The sequence below is a fragment of the Lolium perenne genome, chromosome 1 (assembly GCF_019359855.2).
Source record: "Lolium perenne isolate Kyuss_39 chromosome 1, Kyuss_2.0, whole genome shotgun sequence".
Lineage (NCBI taxonomy): Eukaryota > Viridiplantae > Streptophyta > Magnoliopsida > Poales > Poaceae > Lolium > Lolium perenne.
Window position 1 is genome coordinate 93,748,317 of NC_067244.2, and position 26,075 is coordinate 93,774,391.

General features: G+C 46.4%; 1 protein-coding gene across 21 annotated transcripts in view; it reads left to right on the top strand.

Annotated features, from left to right (window-relative positions):
- Positions 1 to 26,075, top strand: part of LOC127297438 (protein OPAQUE1) — a 63,953-nt gene that overhangs the window by 15,171 nt on the left and 22,707 nt on the right. For 20 of the 21 annotated variants that reach the window (XR_007849178.2, XR_007849177.2, XR_007849176.2 and 17 more), the window contains 9 exons: positions 4,275 to 4,312; positions 4,387 to 4,513; positions 4,611 to 4,784; positions 5,335 to 5,466; positions 5,562 to 5,671; positions 14,721 to 14,781; positions 15,318 to 15,495; positions 15,821 to 16,026; positions 20,760 to 20,879. Coding sequence is in view for 16 of the 21 variants with exons in the window: in XM_071828723.1 (XP_071684824.1) it covers positions 4,275 to 4,312; positions 4,387 to 4,513; positions 4,611 to 4,784; positions 5,335 to 5,466; positions 5,562 to 5,671; positions 14,721 to 14,781; positions 15,318 to 15,495; positions 15,821 to 16,026; positions 20,760 to 20,879 (1,146 nt within the window). In the remaining 5 variants the exon portion in view is untranslated. The remainder of the gene's footprint in view (positions 1 to 4,274; positions 4,313 to 4,386; positions 4,514 to 4,610; positions 4,785 to 5,334; positions 5,467 to 5,561; positions 5,672 to 14,720; positions 14,782 to 15,317; positions 15,496 to 15,820; positions 16,027 to 20,759; positions 20,880 to 26,075) is intronic. The other variant, XM_071828728.1, reaches the window with a different exon arrangement.

The following is a 26,075-nucleotide window of genomic DNA, read 5'->3' on the forward strand; positions in this document are numbered from 1 at the left end:
CACCGAGTACACTTAAAAAGTAATCTTCCGATTTGTGATATAATTTTGATGATCTATTTTCCCTTCAAGCTTTTTCTCACTGCATAGCCTATAGAACCAAAGTTTACATTGCTAGGAACAAAATATTTAATTCGTAACCAATATTTATAAAACTTTAGGATTATTTCAAAATTATTCCAATCATTATATTAAAAAATTATTTATTTTGAATCCAATAATGGACTCCAAGAAAATATTTTACTACACATGAAATCGATGAGATCGATGAGAATTTCAAAACAATAATTCAAAATTTATGTAAAAAACTCCCAATTACCATACGCAGACATATGTTATTACTTGACGGTTGTTACCTGCATCGGTATCCCATCATGTTTTGCATTAACATTACTATGGTGCTTTAGGGAATAATAGACCACAAACCTAAGCTATTTACATCTTCCTACAAAAAGATAAATTGTATAGTACTGTACATAATTGTTGTAACAAATTTACGGTGCCCCAACAGAGCACAGTTTACGAACAACAAAGAACAGAAACCAATTCATTGGTATAAACCTTAGCCTGTCATTTGTGGATTGCATTAACTTATTACATGTAGAAAATCGAATGTCAAAATATTGTATTCATTTATTTCCAAATTAAGCGAGCGCTCAAAAAGAAATCTGAATCATGTAGGTGTAAGGAGAAATGAGTTCACCGAATTCAGAACATTAAATATTAGATAACTTTGACAATGAAATTCTGATGACTTTAACCTTCCCATGCATGTGATCTATCATGGAGCATTAATACCCAATGAGCTTAGTTGCAAGTTTTGAAGAGTCGATATATAAAAATGCCAATAAACGAATCTAAACTAAAAAGGAGTGGATTGGAGCGTGATTGTGCTTCTCGTAGGCCTGGAGAACAACATTGGCGCATTTTCCTACCCTCCCCTCCTTCCTCATTCGCTTCACGACCACTGCTTAGCGCCAATAAAACCGAACTCGAAAAAAAGTGGATTGGAGGGTGATCATGCTTCTGACGAGCAACATAATTGAGCTTCATTTAGATTTATACATCCAAACGACTTGAGACGGTAAAAACCTGAAATATTGGGACACATATCAACAAATCGTAGAACTCTAATCTAAGTGAACTGACAATATAACACAAAGTCTGCTCACATATGAGCGCCCCACCTTATTATTTCCGTTTTCTATTGTCAGTTGAAAGAGATTAAAGTAGATTACCTGTGTGTTTCATGCTCAGCTCCACTCTCTCATCACTATCTTAGAATTGAACATACAATATTGTAGTGAACCAAATAAATACAGCCCAACAGATTCAATAAAACATCTAATGCATAGTTCATAAGCCACTTATAAAATAATATCATCCTTGTGATGGGCTAGGATAGCGTCGCTAGGTACTACTGATGAAATGCATCAGAGGTCATGGTGATAAAGGTTTGCACATGGAGATATCCCTAATTCACTATGAGAAGATGAATTAAATTAGGCGGGCAGACCTGGTGTTGAAGCATGTAAATCTATGAGATTCTGGTAGTAACCATTTCTTCCTAGTTCACCATCATAGTAACTTTGACTATCGAAGTTTAAATGATTTCTAAACCGTCGGTGCGGCCATGGCGGGGAAGCATCGGCATCCATGGCCATGCCGTTGGTCCTTCCCTGAGGTAGGTCGCCGGTGCGCCGCCACTTGCGGCTCCTGCGGCGTGGCTTGCGGCGACCGCGACTGGCGTTGTTGCCGTCGTTGCCCCTGGAGGCGCCGCCGCGACTGGCATCGTGGCTGTCGCCGTAGAGGGCGTCGACGTCGATGACGGCGCGCATGATCCTGACGGAGATGTGGTAGGTGAGCGTGCGCACAGTCGGGGGCGAAGCCGTGCCTTGGGCGGGGATGAGCTCGACAATCTCCAGGGTGAAGGAGCGCTTGATCTCCTGCGGGTCATGGGAGCGGCCGGAGAGGCGCAAGATGGCTAGGTCGTCACACGTGCGAGTGGCGGGGTAGAGCTTCTCGATCCAGCAACTCGCACCGAGGATGTGTTCCGCAGTGGAGAGGTGCCATGCTTGCGGTGGGATGCCGTCAATCTCCAGGTCGACGTGGTACTCGAAGTGGCCGGAGCCGGCGTGAGCCAGTTTGCACCATGGGCGGACCGAGAGGCAGAAGCAGGGCCCGTTGATGAAGTGGTCGCCGGCCATCTGATCCAGTGCCTCCTTGGAGTGGAAGATGATGAGGAAGTCTTCCGGGTGGTGCAGGTGTGTGAACTCTCCATCGCGCAGCTCGAAGGAGTCGTAAAGGACGTTCTCCACCTCCCTCGCCATGACCACCGGCCTGGTGCCAGTGATGGAGGCGACCATGGCCCGGCGCAGGACCTTCTCGGCGCGCTCCATCTCGACCGTGCGCGACAGGATGACGCGTGACGACATGGCGTTCGTGCCCGCCGGCGCGGGAGGCGCGCGCGAAGGGGCAGCGGCCGAAGAGGCCCACCCGGGCGCAGCAGCACGCGAAGGAGGATCACGCGCAGGGCGCGGAGCCGTCCTTGGCGCGACTGCGACCGTCGGCGCGGCACGCACAGCGGTGGCCTGTCCGTTGGAGTCGCGGGGGTTCTCGCACTGCCTGGAGTCGTGGCCAAGGTGCAGACACTTACGGCAGCGCACATCGCTGGTGCAGTCGCGGATGACGTGGCCGGGGTCAAGGCACCGGAAGCAGAGGCCGGCGGCCTCTTCTGGCGAAGGGCTGTGGCGCGCCCTTGGTGGAGGCAGCGGGGAAGCACGGCGCTCCCGACGCTTCCTGTCCTTGCGGCGGGGTAGCTCGAAACCGTCGCTGTCGACGGTGCGCCGGACCCGGTGGATCTCGGAGCGTGGGCCGACGCGGTCCTTGGCTGAGATGCGGGCAGGGGCGGTGGCCGCCGGCGGAGGAGTAGGAGGTGGAGGCGGACATCGCGGGGCCTGAGCACGGAGCGGGGAGGGGGCTGCCGGCGAGGGGCGGCGGCGTGCGGTGGTGGGGCTCAAGCATGATTTTTAAACATACAGGTTCCGAAAAGAATATGTCGTATATGGAAAATGGGCTAACTCTGTGTGCTCCTCTTGTGCTCCCTATAGAAGATCTAATGGTTGGATGCATATGCATAGCTATGCCCTATGATAGCCCACTATATATATATATATATATATATAGGTAAACTAACTGGTGCAGCATGGTGCCTGGGCACCATAAATAATAAAAGGAAACCTGCATAGCAAACTGGGAAGTGATTTGTCTCTGTTTCTGATAATTGGAAAGTACATTCTCTCTCCTGTTGATATTTGGAAAGTGATTTTCTCTCCTTTATACACCTATGATGCAATATGACATCCATGATGTAAATGTACGGTCATGATGTATGGTGCCTGGGCACCATGGTGCCCCAGTTGAGCTTCCTATGTAGTTACACCCACGCGTGTTTCTCATAATCTACAGAGTATCTATCATACCGAAGAGTATGTACATGTAGTATGAAGTATGTAAAACTATTTTGGTAGTATATATACTAATTTGTAGGCACTATGTATATTTTTTTACGTAGACTTACTTTTTACGTACACATATGCATGCATTTCGGATATATAATGCAAACTACGGTTCAGTTGCATTTTTTTCACCAAACTTGGTTTGGAGTATCTTAGATATAGTGTAGTAACATACTCAAACCGATAAAGTATCGTATATACTTCCGCATGGTAGTATATTAGATGTGGGTGTAACTACACCCAGGAGTAGGAAGTATTTATCCGACATATTCATACTACACCCGGGTGTAGTTACACCCACGCGTGTTTCTCATAATCTACAGAGTATCTATCATACCAAAGAGTATGTACATGTAGTATGAAGTATGTAAAACTATTTTGGTAGTGTATATATATAGAGTTCCACATGCATATAGAGTCTTTATCTTTTACTTGAAGGAAAAGCAACATAGATAAGAGTTTGGGGCCACAGTACTTGTACTTCTCTTAACAACTTTGCAAAATGTGAACATACTTCATACTATTTTGCTTATTATAACATGCATATAGAGTCTTTATCTTTTACTTGAAGGAAAAGCAACATAGATAAGAGTTTGGGGCCACAGTACTTGTACTTCTCTTAACAACTTTGCAAAATGTGAACATTGCAGTCTTATGGGAGTGCATTATGAAATATGCACCTAGTGCTGGAATTTCCTGCTATTATTATGCTATTTTATCTGTGTGGATTCATTATTCTAATGCTACTATGTCATGCAGAAACCAATCGGCATAATTTCACTTTTGGATGAAGCATGGTAAAATGTTCACTTTTAGTTATCATACACTTCTGAGTTCCACATTCTGATTTCTTTCTAGTCTTGTTCTACAGCATGCTTGGAAAATCAACACATGAGACTTTTGCAATGAAGTTATTTCAGAATTTTAGAGCACATCCAAGACTGGAAAAGCCAAAGCTCTCAAAGACAGATTTTTGCCTCTCTCATTTTGCTGGAAAGGCATGTCCCGTGAGCCAGAGTTTCCTGTAAGGCATGCTTGGAGTTTTGTTGCTTTTGTTCAGGTTAGAATATGTGGCTGACTGGTTTAATCATTTAGGTGTTATACCAAACTGATTTATTTTTGGACAAGAACCGAGATTACGTAATTGGAGAGCATCAGAATCTTCTTTGCTCTTCAAAATGCTCATTCATCTCTGGGCTCTTTGCTTGGCACCAAGACGATCCATCAAAATCGTCGTATAAGTTTTCTTCTGTAGCTTCTCGGTTCAAGGTAGCACATACCTTTTTTATATTAAAGTTTTTAAATCCCTTCCTCTCTGTCGATGGACAAGTGATGGTTATAAACTATTGTCATCTCTTAGGGTTCCTTATCTTTTACTTTCTGATCAGTGTGGTACCACATCTTCATTTTATAACTTTTATGCAAGGTGGTAGGAATAATCTTTACCAGCGACAGCACTAGAAGTGATTTTTTCATGGCGTTGCCAATTTTTTTTTCTTCAGTACCCTTTGTTATCGTTTCCCTTTCAAGGTCAAAAGAAGATAACATGAACTCATGAAGACAATTAAGGAAAACAAAATACTTAAACATGTTTTAAAACTTATATGTGCCGCTATTTAAAAATATAGTTTAGGGAATTTTATTTTGAGGGAGGAATGTTTTATTGACTTGCAACGTTTGTGCCTGTGCGTGTGTACTGAGGCAGGTGGGCGTATGCGTGTGTTCTTTGAAAGGTTCCGTTGCTCTCTTAAATATATATCTGCGAAGTTCATTTTATTTTATTTTGCTTATGATGTGCTTATTTGTCTCCTTTCAACAGCAACAACTTCAAGCACTTATGGAAACACTTAGCTCAACAGAACCTCATTACGTCCGCTGTGTAAAACCAAATTCTCGAAACTATCCACAGAAATTTGAAAATGTTAGCGTACTACAGCAACTGCGTAGCGGGGTAAGTGTCCACTGTATCTTCATTCACCTCAACTCTTGTTATGTTCTGCTATGCTTCGCTGGGAGCATGTCATAGCTTTCTTGGATTTACTCCAGGGTGTTCTTGAGGCTATTAGGATAAGTCTTGCTGGTTATCCTACAAGGAGAACATATGCTGAATTCATTGATCGCTTTGGACTTCTTGTGCCAGAACATCTGATGGCACGGTAATCATTCCCATCCCCGAAAAGTACCCTGAATCTGCTTAGCATATGTCATCTTTCAATAGTATTAACTTGCTTTAAAAGATAACATGGCATCCCAGATGTGAGTGCGCCAGGTGTAGTGTAAGACCCCGTGGCTGATTCAATCGCCAGCGGGAGAAACGAGCTGTCGACGCACGCAAGCATGCGATAGAAGAAAGAATAAAGAGCACAAAGCAGAGGGGAGAGGAGATTTCGCCTTGCGTTTCTATTCTTCCAACTTGATTCGAAAATTATTACATCTTCTTATAACCCGCAGCGCACGCGATACACACCACACACTCCTTGGCACTCCGGACCCACATGCCTTTAGCACCAACACTCTGCGGCACCGTTATCTTACTGATAACTCTCAGGTGGCGCTGCTCCATGTCTAAGGCGTGACAGGTTCCCCCTCTGAAACTGTTGCTTGTCCCTAAGCTATGACTTCTGGAAATCTAGCTTTGAGAGTATCCCTGTCTTCCCACGTCGCAACATCTTCCAGCAAGTGCTACCACTTGACCTGCACCTGAGGGTGTGCTGCATTGCCCTTCTTCACTAATCTCCTTGTCAAGATTAGTGAAGATCGACGAAGAAGAGAAATGTTGCACACCCTCCTTCAGCTGAGAAACATGGAAAACATTGTGTACCTTTGTGCCTTCAGGGAGTTCTAAGTTTGTTCGATACCTGACCCACTGAGTATCTGGTAAGGCCAAAAATACCTGTATGCCAGTTTGGGGTATGGCCGATTGATGACAGCGGCTTGAGCATAAGGCTGCACCTTGAGTAGCACCATATCACCCACCTGAAATGTTCGGTCAGTTCTGTTGCGATCGGCGAACAGCTTAATTCGTGCTTGTGCTGCCTCCTGGTTTTTCTTCAGTAATTCCATGTGTTGTGTTCTGTCTGCGATCAATTCGGCCACAGGTGGATCAGCGACAGACTCCTACTCAGGAAATGCTCCCAGATTGGGCTCGTGACCATACAGAGCCTTAAATGGAGAGCAGCCAATGGAAGTGTTCATAGTGGAGTTGTACCAAAACTCGGCGAGTGGTAACCAGCTGCACCATTGCCTGGGTGAGCCGTGAACCATATAGCAGAGGAACATCTCGAGGCATTGATTGACCTGTTCGCTCTGCCTGTCAGTTTGAGGATGATAAGCTGTAGTATATTTCAGCTTGGTGCCCAGAGTTTTGAAGAGCAGGTTCTAGAAATTGCTTGTGAGGAGGCAATCACGATCACAAGTGATGGATCGTGGCATCCGGTGTAACTTCACCACTGAATCAGCGAACACCCTTGCCACTTGTGGAGCTGTATAAGGATGATGAAGAGGACGAAGTGGGCATACTTCGTGAGGCGATCGACGGCAACAAGTATCACATTGGCGCCATCAGAGGTGGGTAATCGCTCTACAAAATTCATTATGATGTCTCTCCATGCTTTGTCAGGTATAGGCAGCGGCTGGAGCAAGCCTTGAGGATGTGTTGTCGAGTGTTTAGCATGCTGACAAACACTGCATTGCTTTATGAAATCTTCCACTGCCGCCTTCAGTTCATGCCACGCGAACAAATTTTTGATCAGCTGGTAGGTAGCATGCACCCCGGAGTAGCCACCCACCACACTGGAATGAAGCGCAGAAACCAGCGTTGTCTGTAGCGCTGAATTTTTCCCGAGCCAAAAACGCCCTTGGAAACGAATGATGCCCTGTGTGTCAGTTCATATCCATGCTCGTCCTGGTTGAGAAGTGCTAGTTCTGCGAGCCTGCGCTGCGCGTCAGTCGGTTGCGTAAAAATTGAGCACCTCATGGAACCATGCTGGTAAGTTCATTGAGCCGCTGGTAATCTATGCAGAAACGCCAGGAGCCATCTTTTTTCTGAACAAGGAGCACGGGAGAAGCAAAAGGTGACATGCTAGGGACAATGATATCGGCCTTTAGATTCGTGGACACTTGTTTCTCAATATCATCTTTATGTGTAGGAGAGTATCGATAAGGTCAAGTGTTGAAAGGAGCCGCATCTGGCTTCATCGGAATTGCATGATCATACTCCCTAGCAGGTGGCAGTGAAGTGGGTTCCGCAAACACAGTCTGAAATTCAGTTAGCAGCTGCACCTGATCAGGAGTCTGTACATTGTATGTATGTTGGCTTCGTCTGTGTGCAGGACAGCCATGGTCCAGATATCATTGCCCTTGACCTATTTGGCAAGCTGTTCCACTGGAATCTCATAGACAGGTAGCACCGGACGACTGAAGTCCTTGCAGTGTTACTTGTTTGCAGTGTTCCACTGGAATCTCATGGACAGGAATTTCTTGTTCTAGTCAGTTGCTATTGGGCTGTGGCGCTTCAACCAATCCATGCCCAAGATGGCGTGGTATGCACCTAGGTCGAGGACACGCATTGGTGTCACAATTGTCGCGCCATGAGACCACCGGGTAAATTCTGGCACCACTTCGGTAGAGTGCATATACTAGCTGTTGGCTACCTTGACTGCTACTGCCGAAGCTTCTTTCACTGCACAATTTAGCTTGGACAACATTTGAGCATATACGAAGGAACCACTACTGCCAGAGTCAACAAGGATTAGCAGAACTTGATTTCCCACCAGTGCCTGCAGTCTAATCGTCTCTGCCCCTTCTGATCCTACCATGGCATGCAGAGATAAGCTGAGCTGTTATGCCTTTGCAGTGTCATGCATTTCCAGCACCTCCTCCGAGACCATCACTAGGCATTCGACCGGTTCCATGGCATTGAGAGCTGCTGCTGGTTTCTGACCACAGACATGAGTTGGATCAAACTTATCAACGCATTTGAAGCATAAGCCGTTTGCTCTGCTATAGTCACGAAGCTGCCGGTCCTTCCGTAGGTTTCCTGTGGCCAGTTTCAATTGTTCGGGGACTTCTGCACGAGCAGGTTCTGCTTCTGCACGCATGTAGGGACGAGGTGCTCTTGCTTTCGAATCATCTAGCACCTCCTGCTGTACGCGAGCAACCAGGAACGCTCGTTCCAAGGCGAGAGGAACTTGCAATTTGACTACGCTGCGTAGCTCCATGTAGCTCCACCTTAAGCCCTTCCATGAACTGAGGTATGAATAGCTGCTAATCGTAGTTGAGGTTGAACATCAGTACAGTGACAGAAACGCGGTGATGTGCTCATGCACTGCGCCAGTCTGCCTCAGGTTGAGGAGGGCCTTCATCGAACGCCGCTGATCGTCGGCCCCAAATCTGCTTCAATCGCGGTGATGAACTGTGGCCACCCCTGAATCGTGTGCCTCTGCTTGTACAATTGGAGCCAGATGGCAGCAGTGCCGTCGAGGTGTAGCGTGACCGTGGTGTGATGTTGAACACCCGGAAGTAGTCGAGGCATTGGTCGCACCACACTCGTGGATGCTTGCCGGCGAACCTGGGAAGCTACATCTTTTTAAAAAAGAATTGGGCATCCCCTGCATCAATCGATGCATGCGGCTTTCTTTATTAAAAGCATTCAATTATTACAACTAGCGAAAAACATTCGAACATTATTATATACTACCTCCATACCAGATTAATGGGCAATTACGCACTTCGAGAAACAAGTTTGACTACTAATTTGGTCAATAAAATATAAGATATATATCACAAAAATTATATCATTGAAAACATTTTTTGAATATGAATCCAACGGTATAATTTTTGTGGCATATATCTCATATTTTGTTGATCAAATTTATAGTTAAATTTGTTTCTCGAAATACGTAATTGCCTATTAATCCGGTATGGAGGTAGTATCATGGATCACTCAAAGTTGCTACAAAAACAAGACATCTAAAAAGCACTAGCATGAAACGCCTTTGCATCATCATGTTAGCCTTCGATCAGCACGCCAACCGCGCTGGCTGTAAAAATCCCGTGGTACCATTCCCAATCGGTTGCACCCAATATCCATAGCTAGGCGCTCCTCCTCTGGCACGCGGATAGAACCATGTATGGATCTAGTGGGTAGCCATAGGAGGAAAGTTTACTTTTTTTAAATGCAATTATTGCGCATGTTCCATATTGCCCACAGCAAAGCACACACTTCAACTTAATGTGGGCTTTGCTTGTTTTTTCTACCCCGTTTAGCCACTTTTCAAACAAAATAGTTATATTCAAAGGCGGAGGTATATTGAAAGTCATATAAATTACCTTCCAAATCAACTTCATAAAGGGACACAATATAAAAACATGATGTATTGTCTCATCCTGATCACAAAACAACATTTGGTAGAACCATTCCAATTACGTTTAGCCAAATTATCTTTTGTAAGAATCACTTTCTTATGGAGGAACCACATAAATATCTTTATTTTTGGTGGCACCTTCAACTTCCAGATGTGTTTCTTGAGAGAAACCGTGTGTCCAGATAAGAGATCACTCTACATGGACTTTACTGAGAAGGACACTAGAAGCCGTTAAGTTCCATTTGAACCTATCCTCACTATCAGTTAACTGTACCATAATAATAAGTCTGTGTAGGAGATGTGCCCATCTTTCTCATTTGTTGTCATTTAAAGTCCGTCTGAAGCTAATATTGAGAGGATTTGACGCAAGCACATTTTCAACAGTGACATTTTTGTGGTTAACAATATTATAGAGAGACGGGTACTCTTTCGCCAAAGATTTAACACCTAACCAAATGTCCTCCCAAAATCTGGTGTTCTACCCATTACCGACTAGGAAAGAACCCCGAGATAAAAAAATCCTCCTTCACTTTCATTAAACCCTTACAAAAAGGCGAGTCACTTAGTTTTTCTAAAACTTGTGACAAAGTTTTAGAATGGAGGTATTTCTTAGTGAGCAGCTCTAGCCAAATTCCCTCCTCATTCAAAAGTTTGTAAAGCCGCTTGCTGAGCAAACTTTTATTTTTTAATCCAAAACCTCAACTCCCAAACCACCCTGGTCTCTGGGTCTACATATAATATTCATTTAGTCAACCTATATTTTTTCTTGTGACCATCACTTTGCCAAAAAAACCGAGACCGGAAAAAATCTAGCCACTTCCAACTCCTTTCGGAATCTCGAGGAATGAAAGCACAAACATTGGGATACTAGTTAAAACCGAATTAATCAATACCAACCGATCGCCATATGACAAAAGTTTCCCAATCCAACTACTTAATTTTGTCTCAAACCTCTCCTCCACCGGTTTCCATTCTCCGTTTCTTAATTTGCGAAAATGGATGGGAATCCCTAGATATCTAAAAGGAAGTGAACCTATGTCACAACCAAAAAGAGTTATATAATCATCCTCCACCTGTTTTGCCCGCCCAAGACAAAACAATTCACTTTCATGAAAATTTATTTTTAAGCCTAACAATTGTTCAAAGATACATAGAACTAACTTCATATTAAGTGCCTTTTCAATATCATGATCCATAAATAAAATGGTGTCATCGGCATATTGAAGAATAGACAAACCCCCGTCAACTAGATGGGGAATAAGACCCGCCACTTGGCCATCTTATTTTGCTCTCGCGATCAAAATAGCAAGCATATCCGCGACGATGTTAAATAAAATGGGTGACAGCGGAACCCCTTGATGCAAACCTTTTTTAGTTTGAAAATAATGAACTATGTCATTGTTCACCCGGATCCCCACACTACCTTTCGCTATAAATTTTTCTATCCATGTAGACCATTTAGGATCAAAGCCTTTCATTCGCAGCGAATGTTGCAAAAAAGACCAATTTACTTTGTCATATGTCTTTTCAAAATCGATTTCAAAGAAAACACCATGCAAATTCTTCCTATGAAGTTCATGGGTAGTTTCATGTTGGATCGGCTAGAATATGTCTACCAGGCATAAAAGCAGTTTGAATCGGCTGAACAACATTTTCAGCAATTGTGGAAACTGATTCGTCCCAACTTTGTTGAAAACTTTAAAACTAACATTTAACAAATAAATGGGCCGATACTGTTCTATTTGAATAGCATTTTCTTTCTTGTATAGGAAAGAAAATGCTAATGGAAAGCTACATCTTAGGCATATGAACGCACCCACCCCTGTCGCTTTTTGCCGCTCCTGTTCTACCGCCGCCTGCGCCACCCATGCCACCGCCCCAACGCCTCCCAGTCCACCGCCACCAGTGCCTCCAAATTCACTGCCACCCGCTCCTCCAAATCCACCGCCACCCATTCCTCTGAAATATGTACCGTGCGCCGTGCTTCTCAGGGAAGGTCGATTCGGCGAGCCGCGCTCGAGGATCTGCAGTTTCGCGAGGAGAGACTGCGTAATCCGAGCCGCGACGTTGTGCTTGGCGGAGCTGGACGCAGTCACAGCCTCCTGGTGCTCCATCTGGGCGCGCATCTGCTGCTGCGCGGTTTCCACTCCCGCTGCCACATAGTGTGGCAGATCCAGGCTCGATTGGAGCTGCGCCAGTGCCACCGCCGTCTGCTCGGCCGTCTCTCCCATCGCCTCCAAGACGAAGCGCGTATGTGCCGAGGGATTTGATGGTGCCGTGATGCCCCGTCCACTAGACCGAGCCAACCGGCGTGAGGATTTACTGCAAATCGACGACTCCGATCGAAATCGAACCCGTCAATTCAGAACCCCACCCCGGAATGACAATTCAATATCCAGAGAGGAATTTGGACCCGCACTCAACAAGTCCCCGACGAATCGCCCAAATCTGATACCAAGTGTAAGACCCTGTGGCTGGTTCAATTGCCAGCGTGTGGAACAAGCTGTCGATGCATGCTGAAGAAAGAAGAAAGAACACAAAGCAGAGGGCAGAGGAGATTTCGCCTTGCGATTCTATTCTTCCAACTTGATTCGAAAATGATTGAGGAAATTGCAGTTTGCACCAGGTCCTGTTCCGGACGTTGCAAAGACCACCAGATCGACGTCTTTTTTGCAACATCCACCAGGCCTTGTACTAATCTGTTGCATTCTAGTCTAGTACTAATCATTAGCAGCAAAAAATGGTGCTCCCAGCAATAAGGTCAGCTCAAGTGCATGACGAGTTTGAGCCTTTTCATCCTTTGTTACAAACAAATCTGAAGAAAAGTATTCTAGAAATTTTTGGCATCATATCTCTTTAGCCATCTCCAACGGGGCGACACAAATGGACGCTGAGCGACTGCATCTGGTACCACCTCCAGCGGGGCGGCGCATCGTGACCAGGCCATCCACATCGACGCAAACCCGACGCATATTTGCGCCTGAAATGCGCCGCGGCGGACGCTACTCGGACGCACCAAGTGACCGCTCGCTTCTCCACCGGGCCCGCCTAGCAGCGAGCCTGTATCGAGGGCATCGCTTTTGCGGCCATCGCTTCCGCGTCTGCGCCACAGCCTTCGTCATCAATGTCGCGGCTGCCTCTTCTGCGCGCGCACTGGCGGGCGGCGGCTGGGCTTCTGCGCCACCTTCAATGTCATCGTTTCCTGCGCGCGGCCGGCCTTACAACCCGTGGGGGGCCCAACTCAGGCCTGGGCTCCTCCACCTCCGCCACAGGCATGGGCGCCTCCACATCCACCTCCTCCACAGGCCTAGGCTCCTCCACCTCCAGCACCGCCGTCTCGCCTGGCGTATGTTCCGCCGGTTCCCAACTGGCCGTGGGTGGTACCGGAGCTCGTCGTGATTGACAGCGACGGAAAACCAGTAGGCGCAGACGTTTAGGTTTTTTTTTTTTCAAGTTAAAATGTCTTTAACTACGTAAATTATCTTTTCATGTTATAAAAAATGGAAATTCAAGAAAAAAATTCATCGTGCCGCTGGAGCCACCCCTGACGCAAACGGTTGCGCGGTCGATTTCGACCTTTTTGGCCGACGCAAACGGACGCGCGCGGACATTTTCGGACGCTGAAATGCGTCGCCTCGTTGGAGATGCCCGCCCTTATAAAAAGAACAACTTGGACATTTTATATCAATTGGCAACAACAGATGTGGGAGAAATTCTGGTTGGGGTTACTCGTGGGCGAGAAGCTCACCGCCGATTGGACGGACGCCGCCTCCGTCACCGCCACCACCATGGTCTCTGCTTCCCGCGGGAGTCCTTGATCTGCCTTCCCTTGGGCTAGCTTCGCGTGAGGAACGGGAGGATAGCGCAGGAAGTCGAGGCCGTTGTCCGAGCCCATCATCGGCGTCCAATAGGTGGCGATTTGCCGGCCGTCGGCGCCCTCGTGGCGGCGCTTCACGGGAGAAGTCGAGAGGAAGACGAGGTGTGGAGAGGGCTGCTCGGTCGGTTCGTCTCTGGCCTGGTTAGACGTGGTCAACCCGCTGGCTATGTGGGACCTACTGTTAATAAGGCTATCAACGCAAGGCAAAGCAAAATTTAGACTAGAATGCAACAAATTAGTACAAGGCCTGGTGGATGTTGCAAAAAAGACGTCGACCTGGTGGTCTTTGCAACGCCCGGAACAGGACCTGGTGCAAACTGCAATTCCCTCAAAATGATTACATCTGCTGCTTATAACACGCAGCGCATGCGACACACACCGCACAATCCCGGGCACTCTGGCCCTACATACCTTGCGCCACCATCGCCTCTCTGGCCCTACATATCTTACCCATAACTCCCAGGTGGCGCTGCTCCATGTCTAAGGCATGACATGTAGACTATTCAAACTGTGTTTATATTCATCCCATTCAGAACATGTAAGATATCAATGTATAAGTTTCTTGATAATCTATCTATTCTTACAACAATGCCTTAGATACTTAAGAAACCCACTAAAAAAACTGGCAAGTTATCACACGCTGTCCTAAAGAATTATCCTGTAGGAAGAATCCTTAGTCATCTGTCATTCTGTTCCTATGAGAAAGTTCATATTATATCATTTCTCCAATTGTTAGTACTTTACACAGTAATCTAAAAACCCTCTACATAGGCCACTAATGATCCATCAATTATTAAAAAATTTCCATATGCAATATATTATTTGTTGTCTTCAGTTGTACTTATCTCTTGGATTCCATTGATAACTTTTTTTTTTTTTTTTTTTTTTTGCTTTGAGCAACTTCTCAGTATGAATCTAGTTTGGTGAAGTATTTTGAAGTGTCGTTTTTTTTTGCTGTTGCAGGGTTGATGAGAAATCGCTGACTGAGAGAATCCTAAATAAATTAAGTCTTGAGAACTTTCAAGTATAGGTTAAAGTTTTATTTTCCATTTTCGTGTGAATAAATTTCCCTTTTCTCTTTACCTTTGGGTTGAGACTATCTAGTCTACTGCAACTCTTGATCATTCAACTAGGACCAGCCAGTCCACCAGTTAACCTTTTAGCGTCTTTGCTAAATTATGATTGCTCAATGGTTAACAGCAGTTGTCTATGGCAGCAGCAGTAAGGGGAAAATTTGATTAAATTGTTGCTAAATGGTTAATACTAGATGTTCTGTGTTGCAATTTGTGATGAAAAACATAGGTTTTGGTATTAAACGACTCTGGTAAAAGTGAACTTCCGCTCGAATATCTAATCACCCTTTACATCCGTGAATATAACGTATTGTACGGGCCTTTGTGGCTTGAGGGTGTAAACAATTTGTTACAAGACTGTTGCAGCCTTTACCTTGGATAGCCCATATGAATCATTTAATTATTCCATTCTGGCTCTACTCTTCATTAAAGTAAATATTTTACTACATTTCACAACGTCTATTGCAAGTCTGACAATATTATTCAGCTTGGCAGGACAAAAGTGTTTCTCCGTGCTGGCCAGATTGCTGTGTTGGACTCCAAACGTACTGAGATTCTGGAGAAGGCTTCAAGAATCATTCAGGGCTGTTTTAGAACCTTTACAGTTCGCAACAAATTTCTTTCAACTAGGAAAGCTTCTATGTCGCTTCAAGCATACTGTCGAGGTATGTTGGACACTTACATGTTACTTTTCACTGCATTTGAAGCTATGCTAAATTATTTCTGCTAGATAATATGCGTAATTTCGTTATTGCATACTTACTGGTGGGCAGGCCATACACGTTACCAAAACGACTAAAAAAGTAGCATAAAAATATCAGATTAGAGGGAGCAAACAAAGGATTACATCTTCTGCCTGGATACATCTTATTCACACCCTGCCATTTCTCTCTAATCTCGTATAATGTCATAACAAATAAAATGTATGGGAACTTGCTAATCTGGTGACAGGTGCGCTACGTTCAAACATCTCCGGTTATTGTTTTGCAGGTTGTTTAGCACGAAATGTGCTGGAAGTGAAGAGACAAGTTGCAGCAGCTGTTTCAGTAGAAAAATATGCTCGAAGATGGTTCTGTCGTTGTGCATATTGGCATCTACGTTCTGCAGCTATTGTCATCCAGTCTGGTGTTCGATATATGCTAGCAGTTCAGAGCTTGCTTAACTTGAAGAAGGATGAAGCTGCTACTATTATCCAGGTTCGCTCATCTTTGAGTCTGTTGAACCAAATGAATATTAGTTAACAAAGTCTAAGTGTACCCAACTATTCTTCTTCCCCATCTCTTGCACATTTATTTCGAGAAAATGCAAAAGGCCTTTGCATGTCATTTCATTGAAAAGGTAGAAAGTGTAGAGTTAAAAGCCTCCTAGGAGGTAAGAGGGGTAAAAAAACCCAGGGTAAATCAGTGGATGTCCCAGGGTGCTCACAGCAGTACTCGTAACCCAAGACAGGACCTCGTGCCAAACCTGCTGCCAGAACGGGCATGCCATGATCAGGTGATGTGTTGTTTACAATTCCTGGTCGCATGGGAGACAGCACGATTGGTGTAGGGAATGAGCAACTATCATTCACAGGGGGCCAAAGGTCAATACATGTACATGTGTGTCAAAGTGCAGGAAACCCCTTATAGAGTGGGGATATATAGAAAAGGAGACTATATATCTCTAACACCCCCCTCAAACTCATGGTGGAACAACACTGAGTTTGGAGAGGAAAAAGCTATGCTGCGCTTTAGTCTGGGCCTTGATGAAGAAGTCTACCAGCTGTAACTCTGAAGGCACATAGTGAAGTGCGAGAACCTGATCTTGCACATCAGCACACACAAAGGAGGCATCAACACCTATGTGCTTGGTGAGCTTATGCTTCACTGGGTCACGAGTCGGGGCGGCAGCAGAAACCCCAAAGTCCGCCAGTAACCAACGTAACCAAGTCACCTCTTCCGTGAAAAGAGTCATCGCTCACAACTCAGCTTCAGCACTCGAACGGGAGACTGCGGCCTGTTTCTTGGTCTTCCAAGCAATGAGAGAACCACCAAGAAAAACACAGTGGGCAGAAAGAGTCCGACGATCCAATGGATCACTAGCCCACATAGCATCTCAGTAGGCATGGAGCTGTAAGAAGCTAGAATGAGGAAAGAAAAGTCGACGAGAGATGGTGCCCTGAAGATAGCGGAGGACACGAAGGAGGTGACTATAGTGGACTGTGGTGGGAGCAGACATGAACTGACTCAGAATATGGACATGATAGGAGATGTCAGGATGGGTGACAACAAGGTAGACGGGGCTCCCTACCAAGTGATGGAGTCAGGGAACATGAGGAAGGAAAGATCCTCCACAGAGAAGGAGAAAGTGGAGGGACGTGGGTAGAAAGAACAGGACTCATCAAAAGTGACATCTCGAGAAATGCGCATCCGACGACTAACGGGATCCCTACACTTATAGCCCTTGTGCTTAGGACTGTATCCAAGAAAAACACACTCAACTGACTGAGCTATCAGCTTGGTGCGTTCGCATGGGGCAAGAAGGACATAGCAAGTGCAACCAAATAAGCGAAGGGCTGAATAATCAGTAGAGCGGCCAGTAAGACACTCGAGAGGAATACCACCCTGCAGGGCCATGGAGGGCTGAAGGTTGATGAGATAGGTGGAAATAGACACAGCCTCAACCCAGAAGTTCATGGTAAGATGGGGAACATGAGAAATATCTGGAATGGAAAAGGAGGAAGTAGAAAGAGTGCCACGACTACCAATAAGAAGAGAAGTGCCATCGGCAGTAAGAACATTAACAGGAAGAGAAAGAGGTTGAAGAGAAGAGAGAGCGGAACAATCAGGGGACATGTGAAAATAAGCTCTAGAATCCAGAACCTACGAAGATGTACCTGACTGTGTAGAAGTACCAACCACAGATACAACAACGCCTGTCAAAGAAGAGCCAGAGGAGGCAAGGAGGCGCCTAAACCTTGCAATGTCCTGCTCGGTGTAGTCGGTCGTGGAGGGTCCCGAAGAGGGAGCACGAGGACCAGTAGAGACGGTGAGCACGCCACTCCGCAAGTCCAGCTGCTTCTTGAAGCAATCAGTCTCGGGGTGCCCGTGCCTGTGGCAATACCCACACGGCGGACCTGAACAAGGGCGCCCCCGGCCACGGAAGGGCCGACCTCCACGACCAGGTGGCGTGGGCAAGAACGGAGGAGCGCTGAAGGGAGTGGGCGCTGGTGTAGCAGGAGCCCGAGAAGCAAGGACAGAGTGGACCCCAAACAGACCAGCACCACGTAGACGAGTCTCCTCAGCCCGGAGCTCAGCCAACACCTCTGAGATAGGGACACGGCCTCGAGCAAACAACTGAGCATGGCGGGGCTCAAACTTCGGGCGAAGCCAAGACAAGAACTCATGGATCCTCTAAAACTCCACATCTGAACGCATAGTCCGACAACACTGGCACTGCGAAGGGAGTCAAGATGGCGTCAAATCGCAGCACTCTAGAACTCATCAACAGTAGAGTCACCCTCTTGAAGATCATGTTCCTGTCGCAATATTGATAAATATAGAGAATCCCCAGAAGGCTGATAGCGCTGACGAATGTGAGACCACATCTCAGCGACAATAGCAATGCCCATAAACTCATAAGAAAATAGTGGCTGAACACTCAGATAGAGAACGGCAGCAGCTCTGGCATCCTCATCACACCACTGAGTAAAAACAACTAGACTATCACCATAGGGACCAAGTGTCTCCAAATAAGCAAGTATCTGCTGCTCATATGCATCATCATCATCAGCCTCGGCGGTCTTGGCTGCATCTTGAGCTTGCTAGGTAGCATCAGGGGTTGAAGGCACGAGAGCAATGGGGCGCGGCGGACAGGAAACCTCGCCGGTAAGAACACCCCAAAATCGAAGACCACGCATATGGATGCGCATAAAGGCAGCAACCTTCCCATGGTTGGTGCCATAAAAAATCACCTAAGATGATGCCATAGTGGTAGACTCAGCTGTCTGATTTTGTTTACTCACGAGCAAATTTGGTCAACTCTGAGAAATTCTCACAGAAGCAGATCGCCCACTCACGAACCAGAGGACCAGCTCGTACACGCACGCAGGAATTGAAGCCAGAGAATCGGCTCGCCTAACGCGCACGCAGGGAAAAGATACCGGCCAGGACAGGTTGTGGCCGTGCGGGATCTGCGAGATACGGCCGGGACTGACGACGACCCTGCGGGAGGAGGGGAGGCCATGGCGATCTGCAGCGGGGACAGGCGGCAGCGGCCAGTCCCGCGGCGGCGTCAGCAGAGAGCCACGTCGACGGCCTAGAATAAGACTGCGAGGGCGACCCAATGGAGCTCGATTTGAGCTCGGATTTGATGTGATTTGCCAACAATTTCTTGTAATAGAGTCGATCCTGACCAAGGCAGGAGAGGAGGAAGAGAGAGATGCAGCGACGACCGGAGAGAGCGATGGCGGTGGCGCAGAACAAGCACGGAGTTGCTAGGTGCGGGATTGGCCTAACCAGTTCTGATACCATGTTGGAAATGAGCAACTATCATTCACAGGGGGCCAAATGCCAATACATGTACATGTGTATCAAAGTGCAGAAAACCCTTTATAGAGTGGGGATATACAGAAAAAAAATGAGACTATACATCTCTAACAGCGTTGAACCTCCAAATTAGGCGAGCTGTCTGGTTGGTGAGGGCAGTGCGCTTGATCTCACGCCAAAGCCTGAGGTATTGGCCAATCTCGTGGATGCCGAGGGTGCCATGGATGTCACACACTGATCTCCTGCTGACTGGGTCCTCCCAGAAGTTAGCCACTTGACCATCTCCCACGACCATGTAGGTGGAAGCGAAGAAGAGGGTGCGCTCGTCGGCAGAGAATTGGAGTTCAAGGCCACTCCAAGAGCGTCCTTCGTCGGTTCTGCTGAACCACAATCAACGCTCCAGATGCAGCAATACTGTTTCGCGCCATCGCACCAATCAATGGCTCCGTAGTGTTATTTTACAGCTGTGCTCTTATCATTTCAACAACTCTGTAGTTTGTCTTAGCTCTCTCTACTGCTATGAATTCTTGTATTATAGTTCATACCCCCGCCGCCACTGTTTGTGGTTAGGCTCATATGCACCTCTGCAATCGAATTCTTTCGCTGAAATAAACTCTAAATTGAGGTGTTTTTCGTGTGTTCTGAATATTATTATTTAGATAGTGAGTTTCCTAGTCTAAGTGTGACACCACATCCAACGGAGGCGCAGGGCGAAGCCGTCTGCTCCATGTGTTGAATGCCAAGGCCACCATGGAAGATGGGTAACTGACCCGACGCCAGTTGACGTGGCAGTTGCCACCATTCGCGTTGATGCGCCCCACCCAGAGGAAATCTCACTGAATTTTCTCAATCTGCTTTAAGATCTTCTTGCACATTTACATATGAGTGTTCAATCTAAAGTCTGAAATTAAGCCCCATTACTAAGATTCCCAAGACTTCAATAATTGCATTGATGCTTCCCTTGGAGTTTATTCTGATGGTCAAATAATCGATCATGAAGTCATTTGAGGGACAAGTGTGTTTCTTCCATGCTTTGTATCAGATCTTGACTTTCTTACCTCGCCAGAGGAAGTTAACTTCATCTCTTGGTAGCTCATATTGATGAAAACTGTAAATTTGTGCATATGGTTATTGGTTCTTTATTTTTCTCATAAACCAGTTCATGTGCATCTCCACCCGAGTATGTTAATTTTTCAAGCCCCTTCAGAATTTTAGTTTCAAGATAACTGATCCTAAATATTCACCTTTATGGAATGTTTTGGAGTTAGTTCACAAAACTTTTTGTTACACTAAAAGTATACCCCCCTTTCTTTAATTTCCATGAATATGCTATGCTTCTCTATTATTTCCATTGGTCCATCCAGCTACTCTGTACTGACAATCTTTTTCCATCTAATGCACAGGCTTGGTGGAGAATGCAGAAGATCCACAATTTCCATAAGCACTACCGACATGCAACAATCCTCATCCAGTGTTGTTGGAGACAGAAGCTCGCTAAAAGGGCATTGCGGAACCTTAAACAGGTATGGATTTTATACTTATCTAGACTCCCATGTTCCTTCAGTGTGATTAAGGTGTAAGTGGGATCCCACCTAAGTCCCACTTATAGTTCATTTTGCATCTGGTGCAAATTTTGCACTTGTGATGTTGTTGGAATTAGGGTTCATTAGACTGTTTGTAGCATGAAAACCACTAATTCATTCTCCCATTCTCCATACTTTGTATTTTTTAAGCTTTATTTATTAAATTGTATTTAAGTAGTGAAAATACATATATGCAATGAATGGACTTTAAAATGTGCCACTCTCAACCATGAATGGTCTATTGATAGAGAAAAATGGCGCTTTTTTACAACGTTGAACTATTGCATAAACTTACTTTTCAACTATAAACTCTAAAACCGTTTTTTAACCTTGATTTCCTTTACCCTCTTGGCTCTATGCGAAACGGTTTTGTGCTGACTGAGAGGGCACATAGAATCACATGCCTTACCATGTGACATAGGCATCCCCAATGGGCCTGCCGAAGATAGTACCCGGGGTTTATTGAAGGCCCATAACCCGAAGAATACGAAGCCCGGAAGCCTACTAAAGCATCGACTATGGCAAGAAGAGATAGATTAGGAATAGAGAGATTTGTAACTTTATGGGTCGAACTCAAAGAGTATCCCGGAGTTTGTAACTTGTGTAATACGAAACCCTCGGCTCCGCCTCCTATATAAGGGGGAGTCGAGGGACGAAGAAAGGATCGATTCATTGTCAACACAACCCTAGCTTTTTAGCAGTCGAGTACTTTTCCGGCTGAAACCCTCGAGATCCACTTGTCCTCTACTTCCACGAAAACCCTAGTCTACAACTTGTAGGCATTGACAAGTTAATACATTGTCAATTGGCGCCGTCTGTGGGAATTAGAGGCGACAAGGAGCTGATCTCGATGGCACATTCAACATCGTCGACATCTTCGGTGGCAAGCAATGCGACGGACGGAGGTAAACAGATGAAAACTGGTCTCGTTGATTTTGTTCCTCACCCTCCCGCCCGTTTGGATGCATATGCCTATCTGGAAGAGCCAATGAAGATGAAGTTCGGGAGCTTCTGCTTTTGCGTCGGGAGAGAAGGATCACATCGTTTAGCGGCACCGATTCGTTCGGAACCGCTAGCGTTTGGTTCTGATTCCTCGAGATCATCATCGTCAATCAAGTCGAGCGGCGGCGAAACTTCATCGACAAGCAGCATCAAGCCCGCCGCCAGCAGAGATCTCGCCAATCTTTTCGGCGGGATGTCGTTCGGGTCGTTCACGGACTCCGATCTTGACATCGACTCGGAAAGCGTCGATAGCTTTAGCTTCATCGACAAATCTACCCTTATTCGGGAGGTCTTCGCCGATCGTTACGACGGTGTCACCGACCCAGAGGATGATCACTCAAGGCCAACATATCATCAAGTCTACGTGATTGGCGAAGACCTCCCGAATATGTCGGGACTACACCACGCCAGAGGTTGCAACTTCCGCAAGCAGCTTGGGACAGAGCGACAACAGCCTTGAACGGTACAGATCCGTTGACCACCGCCGCTACGGTGGAGGAGTTGCAAGCATACCAATATAGGCTCGCGCGTGCTGGTCGAGAACTGGAGAAACAAAGGGTGATACTTGAGCAGAGAAAAGCCGCAGCTTCCGCGTCAAGTAGGCGAAGAGCTGAGCTGAGTCGACAATCAGGAACTTTGGGAGATAGTCACAGGGCAACTTGTAATAGAGGAAGATCTCGGCTGCAACATATATCTGAGGGCGAGAGGGAGCATCTGGTCCAAAACCTCGACATGTCCTTTATGTCGATAGACACAAGAGGAAACATTATTCCCAAAACACCGGAAGCTGGATACATGGCGACCCAGGCTTACATACTGGCATCCAGGCCACCTCCTGGAGATCCAAGAGAAGCGTTGTAAAATATGGCTATGGCAGGAGTTGGAGTCATGGGAACAACGTTCGCGGGCACAAGTACACCTCCCGAAGGTGCTCCAAGGCAAAATAGTCCACGACCCACGGTGGTAGTGCAAGACCCTCCAAGAACGGGTGATGCGAGAGATACAGCGACACAGGCGCGGGTCGATATAGCGCGGCAAGAAAGGAGAGAATGTCGGCATTCACAAGAAGTAGATGAGGAGGATATGTGCGGACTCCCTTGCTTCACTCGACGAGTTCGTAAAACTCGGGTCCCGTCTGGGTTCAAATTGCCCGACAATTACAAGAAGTTCGATGGTTTGCAAGATCCCGAGGACTGGTTAGTCGACTACCTGGAGACAGTAAAATTGACGGGTGGAACCAAAGCAACTGCCATGCAGAGCATTCAGGTATACCTAAGTGAGCAGCAAGGTCATGAATAAAAAAGCTACCACCTGGATCCATCGACAGCTGGGAAACTTTCGAGGACATGTTTGTGAAGAATTTCCTATCCACATGCAAGAAACCCGCGTCAATAGAGCAACTGAGGGCCTGCAGGCAGAAGTATGATGAACCAATGAGGACGTATATCCAGAGGTGGAACATCATCAAAAATTTGGCAGAGAACATATCTGACGAAAGAGCAATAGATGCGTTTATTGCTGGAATCCGAAGAAAGGACTTAGTCGAGGATTTGGGAAGGACTAATCCGAAGACAATAGCAGCGCTCATGGAAATAGCGAATCGCTAGGCAGATGGAGAAGATGTTGATCACAACAAACGGCATAGGTCGCCTGAGGACGACCGGAACCGAAATAATCAAAATAGACGACGCTTTTCTCGACAGTTTTCAGATTACGATGGTCCTGGCCAAATATCGGCTGGCTTCCGAATAACTGGTGGAGGTAATAATCGAGACGATTATCAGAGAAGTAACGAGCAGCGCAGCGATCAAAGGGACGCTCCCCGTCCCAGCAGACAAAATAACGGGCCAAGGTTCCAGAGGCCATATGTGTCACGGACCATGCCAAATGAACTTCTTCCTCGATAATAATGGGAAGAGGCAGTCAGGGCACCTGCAGAAGGACTGCCGAACTTTCCTAGCACTGCATAGATACGCAGGGCATGCCAATGCACAGGCAACAAACAGGAACCCCCAGGGGCCAAGGAGTGAGATTCACCTTCCACCTCCACCCGTAGTTACGGACGAAAATCGACACCAGTTGCAATTGGTGGCAGCTCCAACCAACGGTCCTTATATCGACACCAATGGAGCAGTCTCGATGATTCAGAAGGGCAGACCCTCCAATAGAACTCAAAAAGTGATTTCGCGACAAGTTTTTATGGCAGAAAAGATGCCTCCACCAACAATCGAGTAACTGAATTGGTCGGGGCAGGACATCGGCTTCACCATAGCGGACCACCCGCAGCAAGTTCCACGACCAGGGCAATCAGCCTTGATCCTACCGGCAGTGATTGCAGGATTCGACGTTTCACGGGTGTTCATAGATAGAGGCAGCAGCTTAAACCTCATGTATGCAGATACATTGAGGAAGATGAACATATCCTTGGCGAATTTAACACCAACTGACACGCGTTTTCATGGTATCACACCAGAGAAGCCAAGTTATCCATTGGGAAAGATCAATCTCGACGTTCAGTTTGGAACCCGAGAGAATTACAGAAGAGAAAAGCTGGAGTTCGAAGTTGTGGATTTCCCGTCACAGTATCATGCCCTGCTAGGCCGACCCGCTTATGCCAGATTTATGGCGGTACCACATTACACATACTTGTTGTGGAGGCTCCCTGGACCCAAGGGTCCAATCACAGTAAAAGGCAGTTTTGCGCTGGCAGATATGTGCGACAAGGATTTTCATCGGCTGTCAGAAACTTTCGGGATGCAAGCAGAATATATGGCGTCAAGGTTAACAACTGATTATGATGTGTTGCCTGACGGAGGGAGGTCACTGAAGGAGCCAACATTTGATACCACCAAAAACTCGAAGGAAGTACAGATTCACCTGACAGATCCTAAGAAGACGACAACTATCGCAACAAACATGGATAGCGCATAGGAAAGCGCGCTCGTCGAGTTCCTCCGTGAGCGCTGGGAAATCTTCGCATGGTGTCCAGCTGGCATGCCAGGAGTATCCAGGGAACTTGCCGAGCACCCTCTTAATTTAGATCCAATGGCTAGGCCAATCAAACAACCTTTGCGGCGTTTTTCGGAACCTAACCGCAAAGCTATGCTGTCGGAAATTAATCGACTTCGAGAAGCAAACTTCATCAAGGAGCTGCACACAGAGGCCAGATCGGTCGCTAACCCAGTTCTGGTCCCGAAGAAAAACACTGATGTCCTTCGCATGTGCGTCGACTTCACGTGTCTCAATAAACATTGTCCAAAGGATCACTTTCCCCTCCCGAGGATCTATCAAATTATCGACTCCACAGCGGGATGCGAACATCTTTCCTTCCTGGACGCGTATTCTGGTTAAAACCAGATCCGCTTAAAAGAAGAGCATGAGGTCGAAACAGCTTTCATAACACCTTATGGTGTGTTCTATTATAGAACGATGCCTTTCGGGTTGAAAAACGCGGGAGCTACTTATCAGAGGATGATGCAAAAGTGTCTCGCCACGCGACGTCCCAGCAAAAGGCCTAAGAGGCCAGGAGCATAACGGCGACGTCCCAGCCCATAGATTCCAGGCCGCCACTTGGGAATCCCAAGCTACTCGTCGATGTCGACCTAGAAACCTTCATTTGTTGAAGCGACTTCGTCTGAAACAAAGCATGCAAAGCTGAGTACAGGGACTCAACAAGACTTAGTACAACCTGTTAGCAAAGCTGGTATGCGAGGCTTTATGTGGAGCTTATTTTGCAGAAAGCCAGTTTTCCTTTTTAAACAAGAGGGAGCAGAAACTCGTCTATTCAGATCATTTTCAAAAGGGGATAAGAGAGCGATATCACTAGCTCTACTGATCATCATATTGAATCCACCGAATCTTCATCATAGCTGAACCTATCAACTAGGAGCACCCCCTCGATACCCTGAGGAGGGATGCTTATCACACATTGATTCCAAGTTTTACGATTAGGTTCAAGTTCTCTATAATCAACACGTCCTTCCCCAAGTCGTCCATAACCGTGGACACGGCTTTTCGAAAAGATTTAACCCTGCAGGGGTGTACAACTTTACCCACACGCGCCAACCGACTCTTAATGCCACATGATTAACACACTTACTTGGTGTGCCGGCAGAGGGTGGTCGATCAAAACCT